Here is a 22,005-nt window from a genome sequence, read left to right on the forward strand (position 1 = left end):
GAACCTCCCCTGGCACAACTTGAGGCCCTTCCCACTAGTCCTATCCCTAGTTACCTGTGAGTAGAGGCCGACCCCCAGCTCCCCACACCTTCCTTTCAGGTAGTTGGAGAAAGCAATAAAGTCTCCCCCGAGCCTCCCCTTCTCCAGACTAACAAGGCACTCACCGCGCTGCGTCCCCCTCCTCGCTCCCCGCCGTGCCCCCGCCCTGCTGGCCGGGGCGGGCCCGCCACGCCCCAACGGCTGCGCCCCGCGCGTCCGTTGGGCGCCGGGCAACGGCCCGCGTGCCGCCCGCCTCACGCCGCGGTCGCCTTCCCGTTCCTGGCATCCGTAGCGCCGTGCGACGAGCTCCCCTGCTCCTTAATCCCGCTTTCAAAGACCTGCTGTCCTCACAGGTCTCAGGGCTGAAACACTAGAGGCAAAAACAAACGAGATTAGAAATTAAAAAAAAAAAAGAAATCTGGAAAAGTGTCACTAAGCAGCTTTTGCTGGATCCTGCCAAGGGGGGAATGCATATTCCCAGATTTATTCTTCTCTTGGGATTTTCTGGTTTATAATGCAATATAATCCAGTTTATAAATTCACACTTCTTGCATATTGACAATATCTCGAATTATCTTTCTGGGTTTGTCTTCAGCAACAGCCACTTTTCAGGAAAAGTACTTCTCGTTGAATATGTATTTTACTCATCAGCACTTGAGAAACACCCCAAGGCATTTTTAACTGTCCACCTAGTATTCTGCACACGACATTTTTAGCAAATTCTGGTTCTAACTTAAAAAAAAAAAAAAAAAAAGGAGAGCTGCCTTGGTTAGGCCCACCTGCTTCCAACCTAAGAAACAAGGCGTCCAACAGCTCACGGTATGTTTTTAGTGACACCCCATGGCAAAACGTGGAAGCGACGCATCGCGAATTTCTGAGGGCTAAGTGCTAAAATGGAAACAAAAGCTCCGGCATCTTTTTTCTTTCAGGAACATCAGAAATCCCAGAGGATGCGTTTCACTTCCTCCGACCAGCGTTCAAGGGCCCAAGCTCACTTTTGCATTATACCAACTAATATTTGGAACACGAAATCAACACGCTTTTACGGATGAAGTCCATGTGCTTTTTATGCTATATATTACAGAACAGTTCACCCCAGTGCCAAGCTGAGCTATCACCAGTCTAATTTAGCAACAAATTATGCCCATTTCAAACTGTTTAGAATAATTAACAACTTGTTTTTTAATGTGATAACGCAACATGCCAAGTGCTGGGGCACATGTCACGTCAGGCTCCTTTTAGTCTCTCTCTCTCATGTGGTAGCAGTTTCTTACTGTTCACTTGCCCTACTACACCCACACATTTCTTTTAAGAGTTTTGTAAGTTATGTTCTTGCTGTGAATGCTCCAGTTCTTCAGTGGGAAACAACCCCAAGCTCACATCTTTAAGCTCTTACGTTTTATCTGCCTTTTTTTCTCCTTCACATCTCAAGGAATATAGGTGTCCTAGAACTGTTTCTTCACTCAGAAGATAAAGTCGATTCAGGCTCTATGATAAACAATTTTATTGGTAAAGTGAACATATGTCAAATGTCGTATCAGTGAACATATACAAATAGCTGGGAATTACATCTCCAAATTCAAATGCTTCCTCAAATGATTTCTTTCACCTGAATACCAACTTGGTATTTCTTCCTAAGCCACCTATTTCTAGAACAAGAAAGAAAAAATTCCTGTCACTCGTCTTCAAGAGGAATAGCCTACATGAATTCTCACAACCCACTCTCCCAACCTTTTGTCTACAATTCCTTCACGTCTTGGGAGTCCTGTTACTGAGGAATGAGAGAGAAAAGCATGCAAAATATCCTTTATGAATACACATTGATCAGCAAGAGATATGGGTACCACTGTGGATAAAACTTAAACTTACAGCTCTGAGCATTGCCCCGCAGTCTAAATTTAAATACAGATGATAGGTCTTGTAGAATTATGGCTTGGGTCTCGCAGACTTTAAGAATTGCCCTCATCAGTACAAATCTAAAGACAATCTGGTGAATACACCGTCTGTAATCATCTAGCCTTTGATCATTTTCATCTTGCTATCAATTATGCCATCACAGTTAGTCTCTATATCTTCATGAACACTGTGGATATTTTCTCTGAATTTGATAAGCCTCTGTACATTTGTCATTGCTTGTTCAGCCTCCCTTTGAAGTCGTGAAAGCTTCTAGCATCCAGAACATCCTGTGGCAAGGAACTAATTGCATAGACTGGCCTTGCACAAGCCGTCCGCTTTTATATGTTGTGAATCTGCCTTTAGCTGGCATGATCCCAGTGAAGATCAGCACCGGCCTGTCCCGTTCAATACCACTTACATACGTACAAACTTTTACTATATTCCTCCACCGGGGGTGGTGGTTGTTTTAAAGCAGGGCTTTAGCTCAGCCCGCCCCTGCCCGCGGCGCACGCTCCAGCACCTCTAACCCGGGAAGCGGAAGGCGTCGAGGAGGGCGCTGAGGAGCCGCCAACGGCTTTAACGGCGCCCTCCTTCCCTCGCCGCCCCGCCGTGAGCGGCGCGGGGCCGGCCGGTGAGGTGGGGGGGTGGAGGGGGGACAAGATGGCGGCGGGGGGGGGAGGGGTGGAAGATGGCGGCGGGGGGGGGGGGGGGGCGCGGGACTGAGGGGTCTCCTCACCTGTCGGTGGGGCACTGAGCCAGCACACTCGTGTGTTGCTCGTATCAGCTCGGTGAAAAAGTATTCATAAAGCTGTACTGCCATAGCTCAGTTTAGCAAAATACACAAAACACGAGCAAGAATGTATTGAGGGAGAAAATACGATTTGCTTCCACTTGTTCCCTTGGTCTTTCAGGCACCACAGATAATCGACTGCAAGGAAAAGCTCCTCTGACAGCCCCAGCGTTTGTGTTAAGTGCACAGCAGGGTTGGAACAGCGTCATCAGCCTCGGGAGGAGAAGACTGCCTTATAACTCACAGCAGTTTGGGATCATTTTTACTTTGGGAAGAGCATGACTGCACCATGACTGCAGCTAGCAATTCCTTGCTGTTACAACAACGTGCTGTTGTGCGCTTGCCACCTTCATCTTTACCAGGCCACATATTCTTTCCATCTACCATTTCCTTATTAAAAACATGGTACTCCAGTCAGCATTCAAGAACTGCCTACAGTTATCATGCATTCTCAGGACTCCAAAAGCTGGCTTCAGAGACACAGCTAGTGGAGGACTCATTATCCAGTCTATTTCTAATGATGTTTACCACAATCTAGCAGTGGAAGACTGGATCCATGACCACATGAATTTAGAGAACCGGCAGATCCTCTTCCTGTGGAGAAATTCCCCAGCTGTGGTAATAGGGAGACATCAGAATCCCTGGCAGGAATGCAATCTCAAGCTAATGAGGCAAAAAAATATAAAATTAGCACGCAGGAGAAGTGGAGGAGGGACAGTTTACCATGACTTAGGCAATATCAATTTGACTTTCTTCACAACGAGGAAAAAATATGAACGAATGGAAAACTTGAAACTAGTTGTGAAGGCACTGAAAGCCTTGCGGCCACAGTTAAATATCCACGTCACTGACAGGTATGACATCTTGCTAGATAGGCAATACAAAATCTCAGGTACTGCTGCAAAGCTGGGAAGGACAACAGCTTATCACCACTGTACCTTACTCTGTAATGCGGATAAGTTTGTTTTATCTGATGTGCTAAAGAGTCCTTATAAAGGACTAAAAAGCAATGCCACTCCCAGTGTGCCTGCATCAGTGAAAAATCTCTTTGAAGAGGATCCTAGTTTAACTTGTGAGATGCTCCTGGATGCCATTGCTGAAGAATATGCTATGCAACACCAAATAGATCATCATATCACCTTAATAAACCCAACTGATGAGACTGTGCTTCCTGGAATTAATAATAAATCTAAAGAACTACAAACCTGGGAATGGATTTATGGAAAGACACCAAAGTTCAGTGTTAGCACATGTTTTAACATGTTCTATAAGGATTCTGTTCTTGATGTTAAAGTAGATATGGATGTAAAGCATGGAAGAATTGAAGCCTGTAACATTGATCTGCCAGAGGAGTGGCTGCCACCAGCACTGTGCAGTGAACTGGTGAAGAGCCTTTCTGGCAGTAAGTTTTGCCCAAATGAAACCACTGCACTATCAAGCACATTACTAAGAATGTGTCCACAAGATGATGAGTTGCACAGCAAGTGGAATCTGTTATGTGAGAATATGACAATGTTAATGTGACTCACATTTTGAAATTCTTAATTAAGAATTGCTCTGAATATCCTCTGCTGCTAATTTATTGAAAACAAAATTAAAAGGTTAATTTCTACAAGCTTTTACTCCTCTTTATTAGCTATCAAAACTGTTTAATCTTGTGCTTTTGCTAAATACTACCTACTAGCAGTTAGATTTCACTCTGCCTGTACTAAAGGTTCCCAAGCTGTAGGATGTAAGTCACTGTAAGAAGAGACTGCAGCCCTTTATTGCTCCATACTGACAGACATCATCACTGCTTAAACCAGGGAGAATGGTGCAGGCATCCCACACTGGTTCTGTGGCAAACAAGGTACAAATTGGCTGACGGGGACCGGATGGGGTAGGTGGAAAACTGCTGCTGTGCTGATGCACTGGCTTCTTAGTCCTTATCTCCTTCCTTGCAGATAGCAGCTCAAAGGCCATGTCTCAGTCCCTTACATGTGCCTCCTTCCTACCAGGTACAATGATGGGAGTCACTGCTGCTGTAAGCATTGGTATGTAAGCCAAAAGTGGGAATGCAGATGGAGGAACAGCTTCCTTGTGTTACTAGCAGAAAACGTGCTACTGGAAGGCAACAGTGAACTGAAAGTGACAGTTTTCATGTTAAATCATAATAATAGCTCAATATGGAAGTATCATTATGAAAGAAAGGCTGAAGATTTATTTCACTGTTGTTGCAGAATAACCTGAATGCCATTTTGACGAGGTCAGAACAGAAGCAGTTTATTGCTATGGCTATAGGAGAGAACATAGTGCAGCAGAGTGACAGCCTCTGCTGATAGGAACGCTGCCCAAATGAGGCTGTTACAGCCTCAAATTGTAAATGGAGGTTTACAATTTAATTTAATTACTTTAATTTAATTTAATTACTTTAAATTGTAAATGGGAGGTTCAGCAAAAAAAGCTGTAAATTTGCCCTGTTTAGGTGCAGGCACACCAAGGTAGATTCCAACTGGGGCACGGTAAATAGTACAAGCAATTTTTGTAAGTCTTTTTCTAGGTTAAGAGGGGCAGCAAGACTTGAAAGGAAAGCATGGTGATCAGAAATGGGGCTGCAGGAAAATCAGAACACACAAATTGGATCAAGAAGCACCAGTGTCAAGTAGGCGAGAAACAATCTTGACATTAATAGGGCAAGATAAGAAAAAGACCAGTCTGGTCTAAAGAAAGTAAAGGAGGAATGATGTTTATATCCTTTGGGATGTCCTAATTACATTTCTGAGACTGTGGTGTGGAGGAAGAGTCTTTTCTATTCCTCTTCTTCTCCTGCCTCAGTTTCTTATAGCTCCTATATTTCTGCTGGTATTTACAGGAGCAAAATGTTGAATTTGTGGTGCCATGAGTTCAGTGTCACTGTCTCTATCTCCTGACATGCACTGCAGAGATTAGCAATGGTAACTCCTTAGTTAAGAGGCTTAGTCTGCCACCCAACAGCAACAAATCGTAATTGCTCTTGAATTTTTGGCTGAAAGCCTACAACAAAGGCAGCTGCCACAGCCTCTGGAGCTTTTTCTGCAGTATTGTCTACGCTGGAATGCCAGTGAAAAACTTCCTTGGGGTAGTCCAAGTAGTCTGGAAGGGATTCCCCCGTACTCTTGTTTATTACAATTACGTATTTTGGCCCAGTCTGTTTTTCCTGGGCAGACTTGCTGTGTCGCCTGAAGATGATCTCCAGCTGACCGAAGTTCAGTATTGTTCCTTGGAAGGCCAGCCAGCTTTGTCTATTAATCACTGTCTGATTTCATGAGGCTTAACAGCTCACAAGAGCTGGTTTATTTCAGCCCAACTTGGATTATAACAACTGGTAACAGTTTACAATTCTCTAAATTTCTGAGGTTCCCTGTCATGTTTGGAAATCCTTTGGCTATCTCACATCTCCAGGAGTCCACGGGGTGTGAACATCCTGGCCCTGGCAGTTGCTGTAAAGGTGCTTGCATCACAGGTCCCCTCTGACAGCAGGTTCTGCCGGTGACTGCAGAAAAAATGGGCATGTCCTGATAATCCAGTGATGGTTATGGGTCCGCCAGTATTACAGGGGGAGGGCAAGGGAAAACACAAATACCCTCCTTAGGCTCTTCCTCCTCTTGTAGCAATTCTTAGGGAAGCAAAGGGTTAGTAGGAATTTGGTGTTTTTCTAACTATCCTTTAAAATGTTTAATCATTTGCTTTTTCCCTTGAGTCTCACATTTGTATGTTTTTTTTTCTTTTGGATGCCTCCTTGTGCCAGTCAAAAAAATGCATGCCACTGAAAGTAGGCACATTAAGCACTCTGTACTCCAAGGTGCTACTCAAATGCACTGTTTTGTCTAAGTTAAATTCAAAACTGTTCAGAGGGATTCTTGGTCCAGAAACTCTGTTTACCTAAATATCCATCTTTTAGGAGAGAAATCAGAGAATCATTAAGGTTGGAAAAGACTTCCAAGATCATCTAGTCCAAAAATATACTGGAGTCCCTTTTGGGGGATACCCCTAGATTTTACCAGAAATACATTTGCTTTTCTCCTTTTTATTTTACCACAATTACCATTACCTTTACCCTCTTTAAGCTGGTACCGGGAGGCACAGCCCTGACTCCTCAATCCAGGTGATGACCTGACTATATACATGTGGTATCACAGAAGAACATGGCCTGAAATCAGTAAAATGATTGTAAAACGTGCTCTTAAATTGCTCTGGTAACATAAAGGCTGAAGAGGGCAACTGATTTTTATTTTCCATTTTCTGATGCCCATTCCTCTTCCTGCATTGTTCTTACTGACAATGAAAGGAACTACACATGGATAAAGGACTTGCAAGTAAAAATTGCAGCACAGTGCCAACTAGTATGTCACTGAAGGCTTAGTTGTACGTGTGTAGATACTTCATATCCACAAGAAGTGGAAGGAAATCAATAGCCTTAGCTTCTGATTTCACAATTAGAAAACAGAAAAAAAATCTAACACTGAAGAGAGGGAAAACCAGGGTTGCCTCTTGTGGTATCGGTACCAGACCAAATCGTTGGGGCTTGCTAGTGGAACAGAGGAGGATGTTGTATTTCAAGATGCAGAAAGCAAAAGTCCTGAGTTGAAAAGATCTAAATTTCCAATTAAGTACTAAAATTTAAAGTTGAACTAAAATATCGATAGTGGCTTTTCATTTAGCCCCTGTATGCTTGAAATTACTGGGCTAGGTCAAAACAGACAAAACTTCACATTCAGGGTGCTTAATGTATTCACAGTAAACTTTCTTCCAAAAATGGCTGATCTCTGAGGCATTACCTGGCTTCTTAGAGTTGCCCTATGTAGTACAGAAAAGAATTTAGACAGATGACTAAAATTACAAATCATAAAAAATAACCTTTATTCACATTAAAAATCGGCACATATTACAGACAACTGAGTAAAATTGATGACAGTGACTAGACACATTTTCACAGCAGCACGACGGAGAGCTTCTACGGAATGTTTAGGGAGATAGCGTATAGCTTCTGTGGCACATGTTACTCTTTTTCTGATTTAACACTGAAAAGCTGAGACATTATTATGCAAAAAGATGAAGAAGGCAACTTGTCACCCAGAAAACAAGGCAAAGAGCAGCTGTTGACAGCTGTGGAATAGATATGTTTCATCAGAGTTAAGACTAAAAGAATAACAGCAATCAGTGACAGAAGGTGAAAGAGGAATAAAGCAAAAAAAAAAAAGAGAAAAAAAAAAGGATAGTGGAATACACGAGCCATTAGGAAAAAGAAACATAGGAAAGAGAAAAAGTTCTAGCAATGTGCAAGAGAAGGAAGACCAGGGCTGCCTCTTGTGGTCCTGGTACAGGACCACAGCCCAGGGGCTTAAAACTAGAATAGAGAAACATACTGTATTACAAGGCATAGAAAGCGTAAGGCACCTGTCAGTCCTGAGGTTGAAAATTCTTTATGGGACCTGCAAAAGAGGCCACTGCCTGTTCTGCATGTCAGAATGCGCAATTTTTCTGGCAATCGTTAAAAAATCTTGTTTTAGGAGAAAAAGCAGCAGCAGCTCAGGTGATAATTTCCGGTTTCCAGAGGATGAAGGGAAGACGGAAAAGTTTTTTGTCATTTTTTTTTTCAATTAGCATATTCCTTAGGATCAATATTAACAGCAAAGTTTTGGGTATCCAACTTCTAGAATAATTTAAAAATTAGTTATTACTTTTTTTAGGGGACTAAGTAGCAGGGCAATAGGTCATTGCAGTTCAGATTGCAGTAAGAGGACAGACATTAAAATGAGAGGAAGACTGGGAGAGGATCATATGCTTTTCCACGCCTAATGCAAAGGATGGAAATGCACCAGGGAATAAAAGAACATATATGAATAATAGTGAAAAGAATACAGCTAGAACGTTGCTTGCATCCTTTCCAGACCCAAATCCATTATTCAGAGAAATGTACAAGAAGACTCTAAAATGTCTACATACTGAACACTACAATGTTTGCACGCAAGGAGCTTAGAGAACGGAATGCTACATTTGGGGTTACTTGTAGTCCGTGAAGTCAGTTATTAAGGGATTGATTAAAACACAGCAGAACAGTCGTCTTGACTAGAATACAAGAATCAGATGAAATACATGGGCTGTTTATCAAAGAGAATATATGGGCTGAAGCGGTGCCTCAGCCACAGAAGTTTGCAAGGTGGTCAATTAAAGACACAAACGCAAAAATTTGCTCAAGACAAAGAAAATTAATAGTAAAAATAGAAATGACAGGAAAGAGGCCTTTGAGAGACCGTACTGAGGTATAGTATAAAACCCCTTCTCCATAAGCTCAAATTTAGACATTAATTGTATTCCTTAAAATTATAGCATAAATAAGCACAGTGGGTGAACTGCATAATTTTGTTTTCTCAGAGTGAAAAGGCACAAATATTTTTAAACCTACAGATTATAAAAGGAGTGCTGGACAAAATACCTATTATGGATTTGCTTCTGGTGGTGGACAGCTGGACCCAAGCGGTATCTTCCAGTCATGATTACATTTTTATGCTTATAAAAACACTCATTAAAAGCAATGATCACATTTTCTTTGTATGTTTTGTATGAAAGACGTCCACTGTAGTTTCATGACAAGGTCGCAAGTCAAAGTCACAGTATCCAATGCTGAAACGACCCTACAGAAATTGACAGAATTGACATGGGTAACACAGAACAAGCTATTCTACAGTGTCAGTTAATTAAAGAGGTCAAAGTATTTTTACCTCTGGTTTCTTAAAATAATCAAGACCCCTTCCGATCTTAATCATCCATCCATTGTTGAATCTGTTTTCAAAATTAACAAATTTTAAAACTGTAAGTGTATGATCACATTGAAGAAAAACATTTATATTTACATGACTTACAAGCTCCTTCACAATTATTTTCTAGCATAGCTGGTACCTGTACAAACAATGGAACAATAGAAAGCACTCTTCTGTTCAAAAAAAAAAAAAGATATCTAATATTGTGTTCAGTTAGAACATACTAAACTGTCAAGGTGTGGAGGACTAACTTTATCCAGTGAGGGCCAGTGCCTTCTACTTTGCTAACTACAGCTGTACTTAGAAATTATCTCAGAAGTTAGGGTTAGGTAGTAGTTTGACTTTAATTGCCATTCAGTGATTTTTTATATCACTCACCTAATTTCTCGATCATGTATTGAAGATGAAAATGCAACATTCAGCGTTACTCCATAATTCCTCAATGACTGTTTTATTTCTTCCAAGCCACTTGTCTGTTGATTCCTCCCACTGCCCTGATAAAAGTAAAAATATTACACATTCTACTTTTGGTCACCTCTTCCTAAAATCCCCAACAAAACCTTTTTAGTAATACTTTAAATTCAAAGTCTCTTGGATGACAGTAGATTTGCATTTTTGCTGACAGTATAAGAAGCAGACAGATTACAGGCACACTTGCTACAGGATGTAGAGGAAGAGCTCGCCCTCAGCCCTTGAGAACTAAATATAGATTACTATTTGATATAGAATAAATGCAGAGATAGTTTGAAAGGTTTTAGCTCATCAAAGCATCTAAAATGATAGCTATATAAGCTGTTTGAAAAGGAAAAATATTGACACTGTTTTTGATGACATCTTCCACAACAAAATTTTCACAAAAAGTATCTTTTTCATTTAAGATCCGTCTTACCGAGAATGTTAGACTTATCAAAGAACTCTGAATGTATGAAATTATTTATATTCAACTATCACATTTCATTTTTCTCTTAATCTTGTGTTTTCTGCATCAAAGGCATCAAAGCCTTTCTCTAACAAGTATGTGTAAGTAAGAATAAGTTTATATTTCAGTTTTATATATATATACACATGTTGCATGTGTTTGTGTGGTGTCACCTGAGAACGGGGAAAAAGAAACCAAGATCTATGCACTTACTTCATCATAGGAAGTGAGGAGGTGAATAGTTTTCACTTTGCATGGCCCCTTAACCAGCATCTCACAGAACCGTAGGAAGTTATACAGCTGTAAAAGTTTTGTTTAATTTAGTAACTTGGATTTTTTTAGCTATTACATGCATATGCTATGCTGAATATCCACTTGCCTGATGAACGTGCCTAACGTACGGGTCCTCCACCCAAACTTCAGAAACAATCTCAGTCAGATACTCTTGGAAAAGCTTTTCATAGCTGTAACCTGTTGCATTTTCCTCTATCCTGATTTGCTTATGGTATTTGCCATCTGAAAAAAAAAATATATATATATCTTTTTTCAGTAAAGACCCCGGCAGAATTCCGATGTTAACCACCTTGCCCACGTTATGACAGACATTTAAAGACAAACGGGTCAGTCGCAGCTCCCCACCTTGTTTCTCTTTCTCAATGTGCTTTTTAATGTCTTCAGCCCTGGTCATGTACTCAGATATCTTCTGCCGGTAACGCTGCTTTTTTGCCTCATCCTTTGTGCCTGCAAAGCCAAACCGCACGGGTCAGTTCTCTCCAGACCTCGGCCACCCGGGCACCGGCTCCTCCCGGCGCCGCTTCGTCCCCTGAAGCGACGGGGGACGGGGATGGGGACCGGGATGGGGACGGGGACAGGGATGGGGATGGGGACGGGGACAGGGATGGGGACGAGGACTGGGACCGGGATGGGGACAAGGACCGGGACGGGGACCGGCCCTGGGAGCACACACCGATCGCGTCTCCTCAGGACCACGGCGGCTGGCGGTCCCTGAGGGAGGGCGCGGGGAAGGGGGTTCCGCAGCCCCCCCGTACGGCTTTACTCGCAGCCCTCGCCCGGTACCTTTGACCACCTGCAGCAGCAGGTCGATGCCCTCCTGGTAGCACACCAGCGACTCCTGGAAACGAGACGCCAGGTCCAGCTCCACCGCCCGCTTCACCGTCTCCGCCCCGGCCCGCTCCAGCGCCGCGGTGCCATCGCCCCCCGCCCGCGACATGGGCACCGCGGCGGCGACCGGGAGGGGACGGGGACGGGGACCGGGTGGGGCACGGCGACCGGCTGCCGGGGAAATGGAAACTGAGGCGGGGGAATGGGCTGTGCCTCACCCTTGTCCTTCCCCCGCCTCGGAACTCGAGCGCGGCGGTGGCGGTGCCCGGCCGGGGAACAGCGCCACGAAATGGCGGCCACGGCGGGGCGCGGCGGCATGGGGCTAGGAGCTGTGTGGAAGGTGGCCGGGGGGTCCCGGGGGTCCTGGGGGGCTGTGGGGGCCGGTCGGGGTCTCTGCTGGCCGGGAAAGTACCTCAGTGCCGGGGTACTCTCTTCGCCGTCAGCCGCCGCGAGATGTAGTAAATGCAGGCTGTGTGCTCGCCGAATGTGAATTTAAGCGGCTGCGCAATCTGCTGGCGGGTGTTCAGGGCTGTAAGGCCACGAATGACATTATTTATTTATTTGTTTTTTAGGTGCTGGGGAAGAGGACCGAGGGGGTAGCGCCCGCAGTCTGGGCCCGTCAGATGTTCACCAGGTCGAGAATTCCCAAGGAGGTACGCGCTGCCGTAGTTGAGGACACTGAGAAGAGACATCAGCCTGCTTAATTTGGGGCTTAATTCTGTGCTGTGGCAGATTTCTGGAGATGTGGGTAAATGACTCTAAAGCCAAACAGACTGCAAGCTGGGCTTAATTTGTATCGTACCTTATCTTTTTGTAAGATGCCATTTAGTTTCACTTTTCCTAAAATCATTCGTAAAGCCTGTGGAAAAACTCACCGTTCATAGGCTGAACAGAGGTCCTTTTGTGAGATACATACAGATGAAGTGCTGTTGTGGGGAGCTGGGGGTTGGCATCTTCTCACAGGTAACTGGGGATGGGACTAGAGGGAAGGGCCTCAAGTTGCACCAGGGGAGGTTCAGGTAGGAAATGAGGAGACATTTCTTCTCAGAAAGAGCAGTCAGGCGTTGAGATGGGTTGCCCAGGGAGGTGGTGGGGTCACCGTCCCTGGGGGTGTTCAAGGAAAGGCTGGATGTGGTGCTTAGGGACATGGTTTAGTGGGTGACATTGGTGGTAGGGGGATGGTTGGACCAGATGATCTTGGAGGTCTTTTCCAACCTTAATGATTCTATGGTTCTGTGTATCTCCATGCAGTCGTATGGCTTAACTTCAGAGTCAATGCATTAATCTGCAAACCATTATAAAAATATGTTTGGTAATGTTATAAAGCTAAATTTGAGGTCTTGGTGCATTTACCTTCTGAAAAGAAATGTAATTGGAGATGTTAGATATTTACCAATGCTGAAGAAAGTTATTTTGTTAAGTGTAATAATAATTCACGTGTTTAGAAAAACAATCTGTGACACTTCTATTCTAGGTATTTCAACCACGGCCTGAAGATCATGAAAAGTATGGAGGCGACCCTGAGCAGCCCCACAAAATCCATGTTGTTACTAGAATAAAAAGTGTAATCGGTCGCCCATATTGGGAAAAGATGATAATACATAATCTTGGACTGGATAAGGTATTGTGTTATTATTGATAAGGTATTATGCACATCAAATATGTAGAGAAACAGGGTAGAATTCAGGTGTCAGTTTTTCTTGCATGTTTGCTCATTTTTAAGGACTTCAATTTTTACAGTCACTAAACTTCAGTTTCTTTACAGCTACTATAAAGTACAACTGAGCAATGGATTATGTATGTAAGAGCTGAGAGGAACAGTAATGGAAAATACCTATTTATTGGGAATTCAGATTACATGTGTATGGTATTGCTGTTGTGCTTGAGGAGAACTTTACCTTAAGAATCCTGCTAAAATAAAAACAGATTTGTAAATACTCAGAACTCAGCTTTCTTTGGGTGATACTAATTAGTTATTGCAAGCAGGCAAATAGGCCTCATTTATTACTGAAAAGACTTTCAAATCTAAAAGGTATGATGAATTTTCAAATAAACTCCAAAAGTTTGTGTCAATTTGTTTTTCCAGTTTTTCATAGGCCAAATTGCACACTGTGCAAAGATTCATCTAGTCAATGTTATATTACGGAGGAAAAAAGTGTTTGATCAATTTAAGGCCTAAGTGAATCAAGTCTCACCTGTAAACTACTGTATTTACATTTACAGGTATTTTGAACAGTTGGAAGAAATTTGTATTAATAATGTGATGGGAATAAAGCTGGAATTGTCATTTTGCTGGAATCAAGAATTTGAGTATTGATTTCATATTTTTTGTATTATCGGAATACATGAGTTTTATTTCTCTAGGTCTAAATATGCATATGTGGTTTATATCTTTACTGATAGTGTGGAAAGTTCAGTGAACAGAGGTTTGTGCTTTAGAAGTGTATTTTTAAAACCTATGCTCTCCTTTATAGGCACATCAACCAAGACTGCACAAAAATATCCCTTCTGTGAATTCCAAACTGAAAGTTGTTAAACATCTGATAAGGTTTGTTAGCTACTTATTTTATTTGGAATACTTAATATAACTCCATTCTAGTCGTAGAACCTTACTAAGCAGACTCTTCTGCCTTTAGGATACAGCCGCTGAAACTACCTTACGGGTTGCCAACAGAAGAGGAAATGTCAGACACCTTTCTTACGAGCAAGGGAGAACTTATCATTAGAAGTCGTCTGAAACCTGTGGAGCAGAAAGAAATTAAGTCATAAGGTGTGCTGGTTGCATTTATGTTCTCTAAAATAAATAATTTAACTCCTGTGTTAAGTGTCCGTGTATGAAATGGAAGCTTAATTCTTACCACGTCTGGTACAAGTGGCAGAGATGACGCTGATGATTAAAAGATTTGTGGAAGGGTTACATGTGCACAAATATAAAATCCAGTGTTGCTAACGTTTGCCTGAAATACTAGATGGCTGGGGTTTTTACTTCATGTTTAAACATTTTGGTTAGATTATTGCAGTTTATGGCCAGCTTTTAGAGACCTTTATAAACAAGGTTAGATAAGCAGGAAAGTAAGCAGACTAGATATAAGTAATGATGGTTAGTGCATTTCTCAGCTAATAGTAAAGGTTTACAACAAAGGTGCATGACTCTACCTTTACTGTGCTAAGAAAAGAACAGGAATTGAAATGGCTTCTGTTCAAAAGTTATTTGAGAACTGACTGGATATCCATTGACAGCTTAATTTATTGAGTCAGGCTTTGTCATTCAAATATCAAACTTGTTTCTTAGCAGACAGTCTCATCTGGCTTCACATGTATCTTAAAATAGGGACCTGAACTCCCCATTTGGGAGTGACAGAAGGAGTGATTCACATCTTGTTAGGTTGTACAGTTTGTCTTTCAGGAAACATGCTGTGTCACTGCATACGTATTTCTTGATTCTGAGTGTTTAGTAATAATAGCCTAAGAGCTGTAGTCTGTGTGAAAGTTAATGCTTTTCTCATGCTAATATTGCAGACTTAAGAAATCTGGAGACCTTAAAGCATATTTGTTTGATTTAGGTTAGTAATTATGAGCTCCAAACATAAAAAATAACACCTTTCACGGGATTATCTTGAATAGTGCTGTGTGCAATGATTTAAAGACTATTTCTATTTACAGTTTAAGAATTGTGGCTAAAATTAGGAAGCTGTTGCTCTATCAAATGATAAAGTAATTTTCATGCCAGCAAGCATAAATTCCATAGTTTACCGTGCTGTGAGCCTCTCCCACACTAGAGGCACTGTAGAGGAGTTAATCTTAATGACTGTATGTTGTGAGAAGATCAGAGGGATACAAGTGGCTGAAAACGAATGTTTATCCTTTCTCCATGCTTGCAGAGAAGAGTAAAAACCAGTAGGAGTTCAAAGGAATAGGCGTATCAGTAGAGGGACATAAAAGCTAGAGATATTGTGTGCAGGAGAAGGACAGAGGATAGGCGCAGTAGTACACTGAAGAGTGCAATGGCTGCTGCAGACAGGCCAAAGGCAGAAATGCAAAATTGAGCCGAAAAAAATCAATTTTTCAAGGAATTACGGGCTGCAGTCAGGACGCAAAAAAGACTGATGTCAGTCCAAAGGATATAGAGTAGCAAGGAAAAAATGAGGCAGATAAATGAATGTTGGTTTTCTTGCTTCCCTCCTTCCTTTCAGTATCTGCACAGCATCTTGTGCTGCAGTGTACCTACAGTCCGTGTGGTGGTTTCCGTGTTCCCACAGAGAGATACTCAGTAAAGCTGAAATTTCAGCCCTGAAGAAGGACATGTAGTGCATCCAAAGTACTGAGCATGCTTAAAAGAGATGGCACAAGTACTGGCACCCAGGAAAGCAGGCACATAGTCTGCTCACATTGCTGTTGAGGGACAGCAGGTATTAGACCTTCGCTAAGAATGGTGGCCTAAAGTGACAAAGCCGGGATCTCTCAGCCCTTACCAAGCATGTTTGGGATTTGTGTCCACAGCGCTGCGGCCTGGTGAATCCCCAACAGAGGGAGCACTGCCGGTTGTTATACACAGTATGTATCCAAATACAGGATTCATTACGCTGCAGGTGCTGCAACCTTCAAAAGTACTGAAATGTAAACTGAAAAGAATGTATTAATGAGCAAACTTGCTTGGCTTGGCGCAATTTACAAAGTGTTAGGTAAGCTACCAAAGTTAGAGCAGAGCTAATCACTGCTTCCCAGGTACAGAGAATGGACAACATTTTAGATAGCACCTGTTATTCCATGGTAATATTTAGCTTAAGGAGATGCCTACTGCTGACAGGCTGGCAGTTTTTACAAAAAAGGAGATTGTACTTTTTTCTTTTTTTTAATGTATGTGTAAGTTTGAGTGTTTCTCAAATTGTATTTGCTCCAAGGTCACAGCAGTCAGTCTGTGATGAGAACTTCCCAGATTTTCTCTATAGAGACGTGTTTTCTAAAGGTTTGTCCTCAGGTGTAAAACCTGAACCAACCAGAGTGCAAAAACATAATGTGTGTCCATATAACTTTGTTAGTGGAGCATTGTCCTGCTTGTGACTCTTCATGAAGCACAGGTAAGAGACACTGTCTTTTTGTGGAAGAAACAAATGAGCTGACTTGAGATGACAGGAAAATTCAGGTTAGCAGGTAGTTTGCAGATCTCTGGTCCAACCTCCTGCACCGCTGTTCAGCTGCCTTTGTGGGAGAAAAAGTTACATGTAGAATACAGACTTTGAACTGGCGTAAGCCTCTCTTCTTTCATCTTATGTCTGTCACTTGTCCTCCCACCTTGCACCATTGTGAGGAGCCTGGCTCCATCCCCCTCAGTTACTCAGGGGATCTGTCCTAGCCAGCACAGGCTCATGAGAGGCAAGTCCTGCCTGACCAACCTCATCTCCTATGACCAGATGGATGAGGGAAAGGCTGTTGATGTAGTCTACCTAGACTTCAGCAAAGCCTTTGACGTGTTCTCCCACAGTATTCTGCTGGAGAAGCTGGCAGCCCTTGGCTTGGACAGGTACTCTCTTTGCTGGGTTAAAAATTGGCCAGATGGCTGGGCCCAGAGTGGTGGTGATTGGAGTTAAATCCAGGTGGTGACTGGTCACCAGTGGTGTTCCCCAGGGGTCAGTGTTGGGGCCCATCCTCTTTAATATCTTTATTGATAATTTGCACGAGGGAATTGAGTGCACCCTCAGTAAATTTGTAGATGACAACAAGTTTTCTAATCTTAACGATTCTATGATTCTATCTCCTACAGATAAGGAGGGGTCTGCTATTAGGTGCCCCTGAAGCTCTCTCTCCTCATGGGGTTCTCCAACCCCAACCAGCTTGGGGCTCTCTGCAGACTTCCCTCTACTTAATTGGTCTTCCCAGTGTCAAGGGGCCTAAAACAATTCCACTCCAGTTGTAGTCTAACAGGTGCTTAGTAGAGACACATAATCTCTTCCCTTGGTTGAGCTGTGCATACAGTCTGGGAAGCCTTTTTTTTGCACACCCCTCCCTCCCCCTACCCCCCAAACCCCAGCCCATTTCTGGGGGAGAAATGCAGGATATATTTTTTTTAAATAGGAGAAAATATCCAAGCGGTAACTCAAATCTAATCATTACTCAGATATCTTTCTCAGTAACCATTTCTCTTAAAAATCTTGGCTCTTGCATCATTGGCGTACTCACTGTGTGTTGTGCCAATATCCATTCCTTTGTAGGACTGGATATTACTAGGTCCTGCATTATAGGCTGAAATCCCACCTGAAATGAGAAAGAAACACTTAAACAGAGGTGATATTTCTTCAGTACACAAAAGTCACAACCTAAATGTATTGTTTTAGTTTGTGCGTCTCTTTTCACCAGCATTTTTGGCCACAGTATTAGCATTTTCAGCTGCTTTTGTCACTGGGGTGTTCCATTTGTGTCTTAGCATTGTGCAGAAATCATGATTTGCATCCATACTTGGTGCTCATTATCTCCTTGCTGTATTTTGCTAATCTAACATCTTCAGTTGTAGGACTGTTTCCTTTTGCTCGTATTCCTTCAACTCTAATGGCATTAATAACCTCAGACGTATTGTAGTTGGAATAAAGGGCCCCAGCTACAGTGATGTCTTCAGCTGTGATCGCTGCTCAAGAATAAACCATGTTTCCTTCAGTGAGGACCATATGGTTTAGGAATTAATGTGAATTAAGGTCTGTCTTTGGAGTTGTATGGATTGTGGCTTTTTATAGGTAGGCATAGAAATATAAAAGAAAGCAAATGGGAGGGTGAAGAGAAAAAAAAAGCTTGCAACTGAAAAATGTCATGATATTTGCTGAGTTTTCCAAAAGTCTGCTAGAAAGCTAAACACATCATATTTTTCTGTTCCTTTTGGTGAGTACAATGAAATATTATTCCACACAGCAATAAAATGAGCAGGGGGACTGGGATGTGTTTAGTTTTTTTACGTGCTCAGTTTTACAGTGTTACCATGCTTGACTTTTATATGTGTGAAGTGTTATAAAGCTGCCATTTTAGAGCTGACAAAGCCATGGCTTTGAGCTGCTGTTCCTTTTTCCACGTTGGGAATTTATTCTGGATTTTTATCATCCAACACAAAATCCTTGTGCCTTGTCTTATATGCTCTTCACTGTCCCGTGTCCCAACAGTCTTATGCCATTTGTCAGCCTGGAAGAAAGGAATATCAATGCACCAGGAAAAAAAAAAAAAGTTTAGAGCTCTTCATCACTTACAGGCTGCCTGTACTCATTTTGATCTTTACTCTCATAGTTTAACTGTTTTTGTTGTGCAGAGAGGAAGCAAGGTCAGCCCAAGGAGTGGGCAAAGCCAACAGATGCATGAACATCAGACTATGGGTGCACTGCACGGGAGAGGAGTGCCTGCCCCACCTCTGTCTATCCGAGCCTTATAAAACCAAGACAGCTGCTGCTGCAAAGACGACAGGGTGCCAATCACAGCGTTACTGCTGTGTAAGGATTTTCAGCTGTAAGACCATTGCTCCTGTCCTCCCCATCTGCCTCAAGTGTGCCAAAAACACTGTTTTCCCTCGGGGCGGCCCCTGGCTCTGTCTCTGTTCTGCTCTTCCCAGGGCAGGAGGAGCAGCTTTGCCTCTTACCCGCGAGGTAGTGCAGTGCAGCCCTCAGAGGGATGGGGGTCACAGGGAAGTGTATCTGAATGTGTGCAGCAAATGTTTGGGGATTGTACGGATAAGCGTACAACTTGGCAAACAAGTGAGGCATGAGTGTAGGCATGAATAATGAAGCAAGATTCCCCCCGCTAGCTCAGTCCCTGCGGTGCATAAAGGGTAATTAACCTGACTGCATGCAGCTGCAGCCTCTGGGCCTCTACACTTAGTTAAAAAAAGGTTTTTGAAACAAGATTTATTATCTAAAGTATGAAATAGGAACAATTAATCTCCTCGTTCCCCAGAGAGCCCTGGGAAGCAAGCAGCAGTTTCATCATGTAGATGCCAGCTGCTCTTGCCCTGATACTAACCAGCATCCCTCCCCTGGTGCTGGCAGCTGGAAAATGGGTCGATGCCAGTTATATTTGGCCAAAAAGATGTCTGAAAAGTGTTGGGAAAAGGGAAAAAAAAAAAAAGCCTTCTGGTGGACACTGTAGCCAGTTCTGGCTAGGCCTCTCATACTTCACAAAATACTTCAAACTTGGAAAGTCTGAGCTGAGTAAGCAGCACGGTGCTTGATGCAGCATTTCATTTCCTTTACCTTTTATCCGTCTTTCTCTTGGGACTGTACTGCATTTCTCTGGCAGTGGAGCGTGACAGCCCTTACCGCTGGACCTGCCTAATTTAAGTAATAATAGCCAGCCAAGATATCGCTCCAAGTTTTAGAGGGGGTGAGGGGCTGGGATGGGGAACAGGCCAGGTTGCGATCTTCCCTTGCCAAGTCCCACCTCTCTACTTCTTGCCTCGAAAGCGATGTAAACTTTTGCTCAGCTGAACCCAATGTCTTGGCAGCAAGATTAGGGGTTGCCTTTCAATGAGGCCCCTAATGAAGCTTTCTGCTTCAAAAAACAAGGATGAGATTTCTGTTTTTAAGAGGCCATACTTGCATTAAAACAAATCAATTTCTGTGGTCACCCATACCATCCTTCAGTAGTGTCCCAGCATATGACCATCAAGATAATACTGGCTATCACAGCTGGATCAACATACTCGCTGTTGCTGACTTTCATAATCTTGGCTTTATATTTCTCCATGTTCTTCAAATCTTTTTCAGCAAACTTCTCTGAAGCAGGAACTCCTACAGCAAAACGTGCATCGCTTTTCCTTTCATTTTAAAAATCAGAAACAAATTGTTCAAATGGTTATTATGACTGAGCTGATGTTTGGAATGCTTTTGAATCTCTTTAGAGAGAGGCACTAACAGAATCAACTAATTTTTGTGAAGTAGCCTAGATATCAATAGACGGCTAATAGAAAAAGATATTTTTTTTCAAAACCAGAGGGCAGTTCTATAATGTGCAGACTAAAAGGTGTGTCTATTTTAAATCCAAGCCTTTGTTTGGATTAGTTCCAGATTTATTTCTTTTAATTTAAGGTTACACTAGGGAAACATTCAAAAACTTAGATCATGACGAAACCCTCATAAGGGAGAGAGAAAAACAGGTCTGACGGCAGGGATTGAATGTGCCCAGTGGACCTTGTGTCTTCTCTGTGATGGTCTTGAATATTCCTCGTAGCATCTCAAAGGCCCCTCCATTCCCAACAGAGAGGTATGTGCCCAAGTAGGATCTTTGTCACGGTGTAAATATCTGCTCACTTGGCACTGATGGTCAAGGACTTGGATTTGCCACAGGCCTGTGCATGGATTTGAGGGGAAATGAGCAACCAAATTATCACACACCTGGTGCTAACCCTTCCAGTTTGCAGACTCTGAAGCTCCAGACATGTTGACATCCAATATCTTCCCACAGAGATCAGAACAGCCAAAAGAGCAGCATTTGCAATGAAAAGTCAGGCCAGAGCAGTGTGTGCAGCATGTGCCGTTGAAATATTTTCAGATCCAGAAGTGAAAATGATTGACATCATTTAGATACTAGCATGGACTTTCATGTAAGGAGATGAAGTTATGGCATCGTATTTGTGCACAATTAATTTTTCCTAGTTCTAGCTTGCATAAAACTCAGGTGTTCAATGTAAGCTTGCCACTCGGGCTTCCTGCAGAGCCAGTGCAGAAAAGCACCTCCAAAAGGCTCTTATCCATTTCAAAATAAAAAAATCAATGAGTCAAAAGAAAGCCCGCACAACTAACTGGCTCCAGTTTGCTTTCCTATAGCTACTGTCAACAGAAAAAATCAAAGAGAAGCATCCTGTAAATGTCTTACTTGCAATTTAGCTATGTTTATCTGTTGCCTAACCACACTCTTGGAGAAGGTAAATAAGATACAAACAGCAATGGAGAGGAACAATGCTAACCTGGGCTCAGCAGTTAATGGAAAAGAGACTTTGGTGGAATGAATTATTTACAAGAATATTAGAGAAATGTCACCGAGCTGACATGCTTGCTGCAGGATGTCTCCCCACCGTCTCTGGGCACTTGCTAGAGATGTGCGGGTGTTACGGCTGTTGGCAGCCGCCTGGCGCAGCCGACTCGGCACTTCCTACACACCAGGGCTTTTACGGGAAATGGGAACGCCCAACAATTCCCCGTGTAGCCACCCAAACGCAAGGTTTCTTCTCTAGCCACCATTCAGAGAAGAAGTAACTTTTAATCAGATTCAAAACCCGGCTGCTAATTGTTTGGAAGTAGGAGGAGCCTCATCCGAAAACAGCAGGCTGCCTCTCGTCGGACACAATAAAGCGATGGCAATGGGAAAAGAGCAGCCTGAGCTTTTGGATGTAATAAAGTTACTGGAAGCAAAGACCCTGCAACACTACGACATAACAGAGCTGCAGTTACTGAGAATTTGGGTATGCAGGGGGTACGCGAGGCTCCTGGTTTTAT

The 22,005-nt window shown here is 42.8% G+C and overlaps 4 protein-coding genes across 14 annotated transcripts in view; 2 read left to right on the top strand and 2 right to left on the bottom strand.

Moving 5' to 3' along the window:
• The window catches only part of TSGA10 (testis specific 10), a 39,227-nt gene extending 36,790 nt beyond the window's left edge, over positions 1–2,437 (bottom strand). For 7 of the 9 annotated variants that reach the window (XM_080575535.1, XM_080575529.1, XM_080575534.1 and 4 more), the window contains exon 1: positions 165–1,368. The gene's annotated coding sequence lies outside the window, so the exon portion shown is untranslated. The other 2 variants (XM_080575532.1, XM_080575536.1) reach the window with 2 other exon arrangements.
• A 1-nt stretch (position 2,438) lies between these two features.
• Positions 2,439–4,337, top strand: LIPT1 (lipoyltransferase 1). 2 transcript variants are annotated; one of them, XM_080575541.1, is made up of 2 exons: positions 2,439–2,571; positions 2,847–4,337. In XM_080575541.1, exon 2 carries the CDS (start codon positions 3,128–3,130, stop codon positions 4,247–4,249), a length of 1,122 nt encoding a protein of 373 aa, XP_080431667.1. In that variant the 5' UTR covers positions 2,439–2,571; positions 2,847–3,127; the 3' UTR covers positions 4,250–4,337. The 2 variants fall into 2 exon arrangements, with proteins under 2 accessions (XP_080431667.1, XP_080431666.1); XM_080575540.1 differs by having other exon boundaries at positions 2,439–2,566.
• Positions 4,338–7,574: 3,237 nt separating this feature from the next.
• On the bottom strand, positions 7,575–11,656 carry MITD1 (microtubule interacting and trafficking domain containing 1). The gene is made up of 7 exons (XM_080575542.1): positions 11,501–11,656; positions 11,063–11,164; positions 10,803–10,939; positions 10,637–10,723; positions 9,883–9,998; positions 9,466–9,526; positions 7,575–9,378 (listed from the first exon to the last, which is right to left on the bottom strand). Exons 1-7 carry the CDS (start codon positions 11,652–11,654, stop codon positions 9,283–9,285), a joined length of 753 nt encoding a protein of 250 aa, XP_080431668.1. The 5' UTR covers positions 11,655–11,656; the 3' UTR covers positions 7,575–9,282.
• A 91-nt stretch (positions 11,657–11,747) lies between these two features.
• On the top strand, positions 11,748–14,365 carry MRPL30 (mitochondrial ribosomal protein L30; the record flags this gene model as incomplete). 2 transcript variants are annotated; one of them, XM_080575550.1, is made up of 5 exons in its annotated part: positions 11,748–11,885; positions 12,118–12,198; positions 13,020–13,166; positions 14,020–14,093; positions 14,182–14,365. In XM_080575550.1, the coding sequence occupies 5 exons, from the start codon at positions 11,748–11,750 to the stop codon at positions 14,312–14,314; spliced, it is 573 nt and encodes a 190-aa protein (XP_080431676.1). In that variant the 3' UTR covers positions 14,315–14,365. The 2 variants fall into 2 exon arrangements, with proteins under 2 accessions (XP_080431676.1, XP_080431677.1); XM_080575551.1 differs by lacking the exon at positions 11,748–11,885 and adding an exon at positions 11,993–12,031.
• Positions 14,366–22,005: the final 7,640 nt, after the last annotated feature.

Source organism: Anser brachyrhynchus (assembly GCF_964034855.1).
Source record: "Anser brachyrhynchus genome assembly, chromosome: 1".
In the NCBI taxonomy this organism is placed as follows: domain Eukaryota; kingdom Metazoa; phylum Chordata; class Aves; order Anseriformes; family Anatidae; genus Anser; species Anser brachyrhynchus.

Excerpts from the sequence above, each read along its gene's own strand:
- LIPT1 (XM_080575541.1), top strand. The coding sequence starts at position 3,128 with ATGGTACTCCAGTCAGCATTCAAGAACTGCCTACAGTTATCATGCATT.
- MITD1 (XM_080575542.1), bottom strand. The coding sequence starts at position 11,654 with ATGTCGCGGGCGGGGGGCGATGGCACCGCGGCGCTGGAGCGGGCCGGG. Across the intron at positions 9,999-10,636 it reads TCCTCACTTCCTATGATGAA|GGCAGTGGGAGGAATCAACA; the intron begins GTAAGTGCATAG and ends TACTTTTATCAG. Across the intron at positions 9,527-9,882 it reads ATACATGATCGAGAAATTAG|ATTCAACAATGGATGGATGA; the intron begins GTGAGTGATATA and ends TTTTGAAAACAG.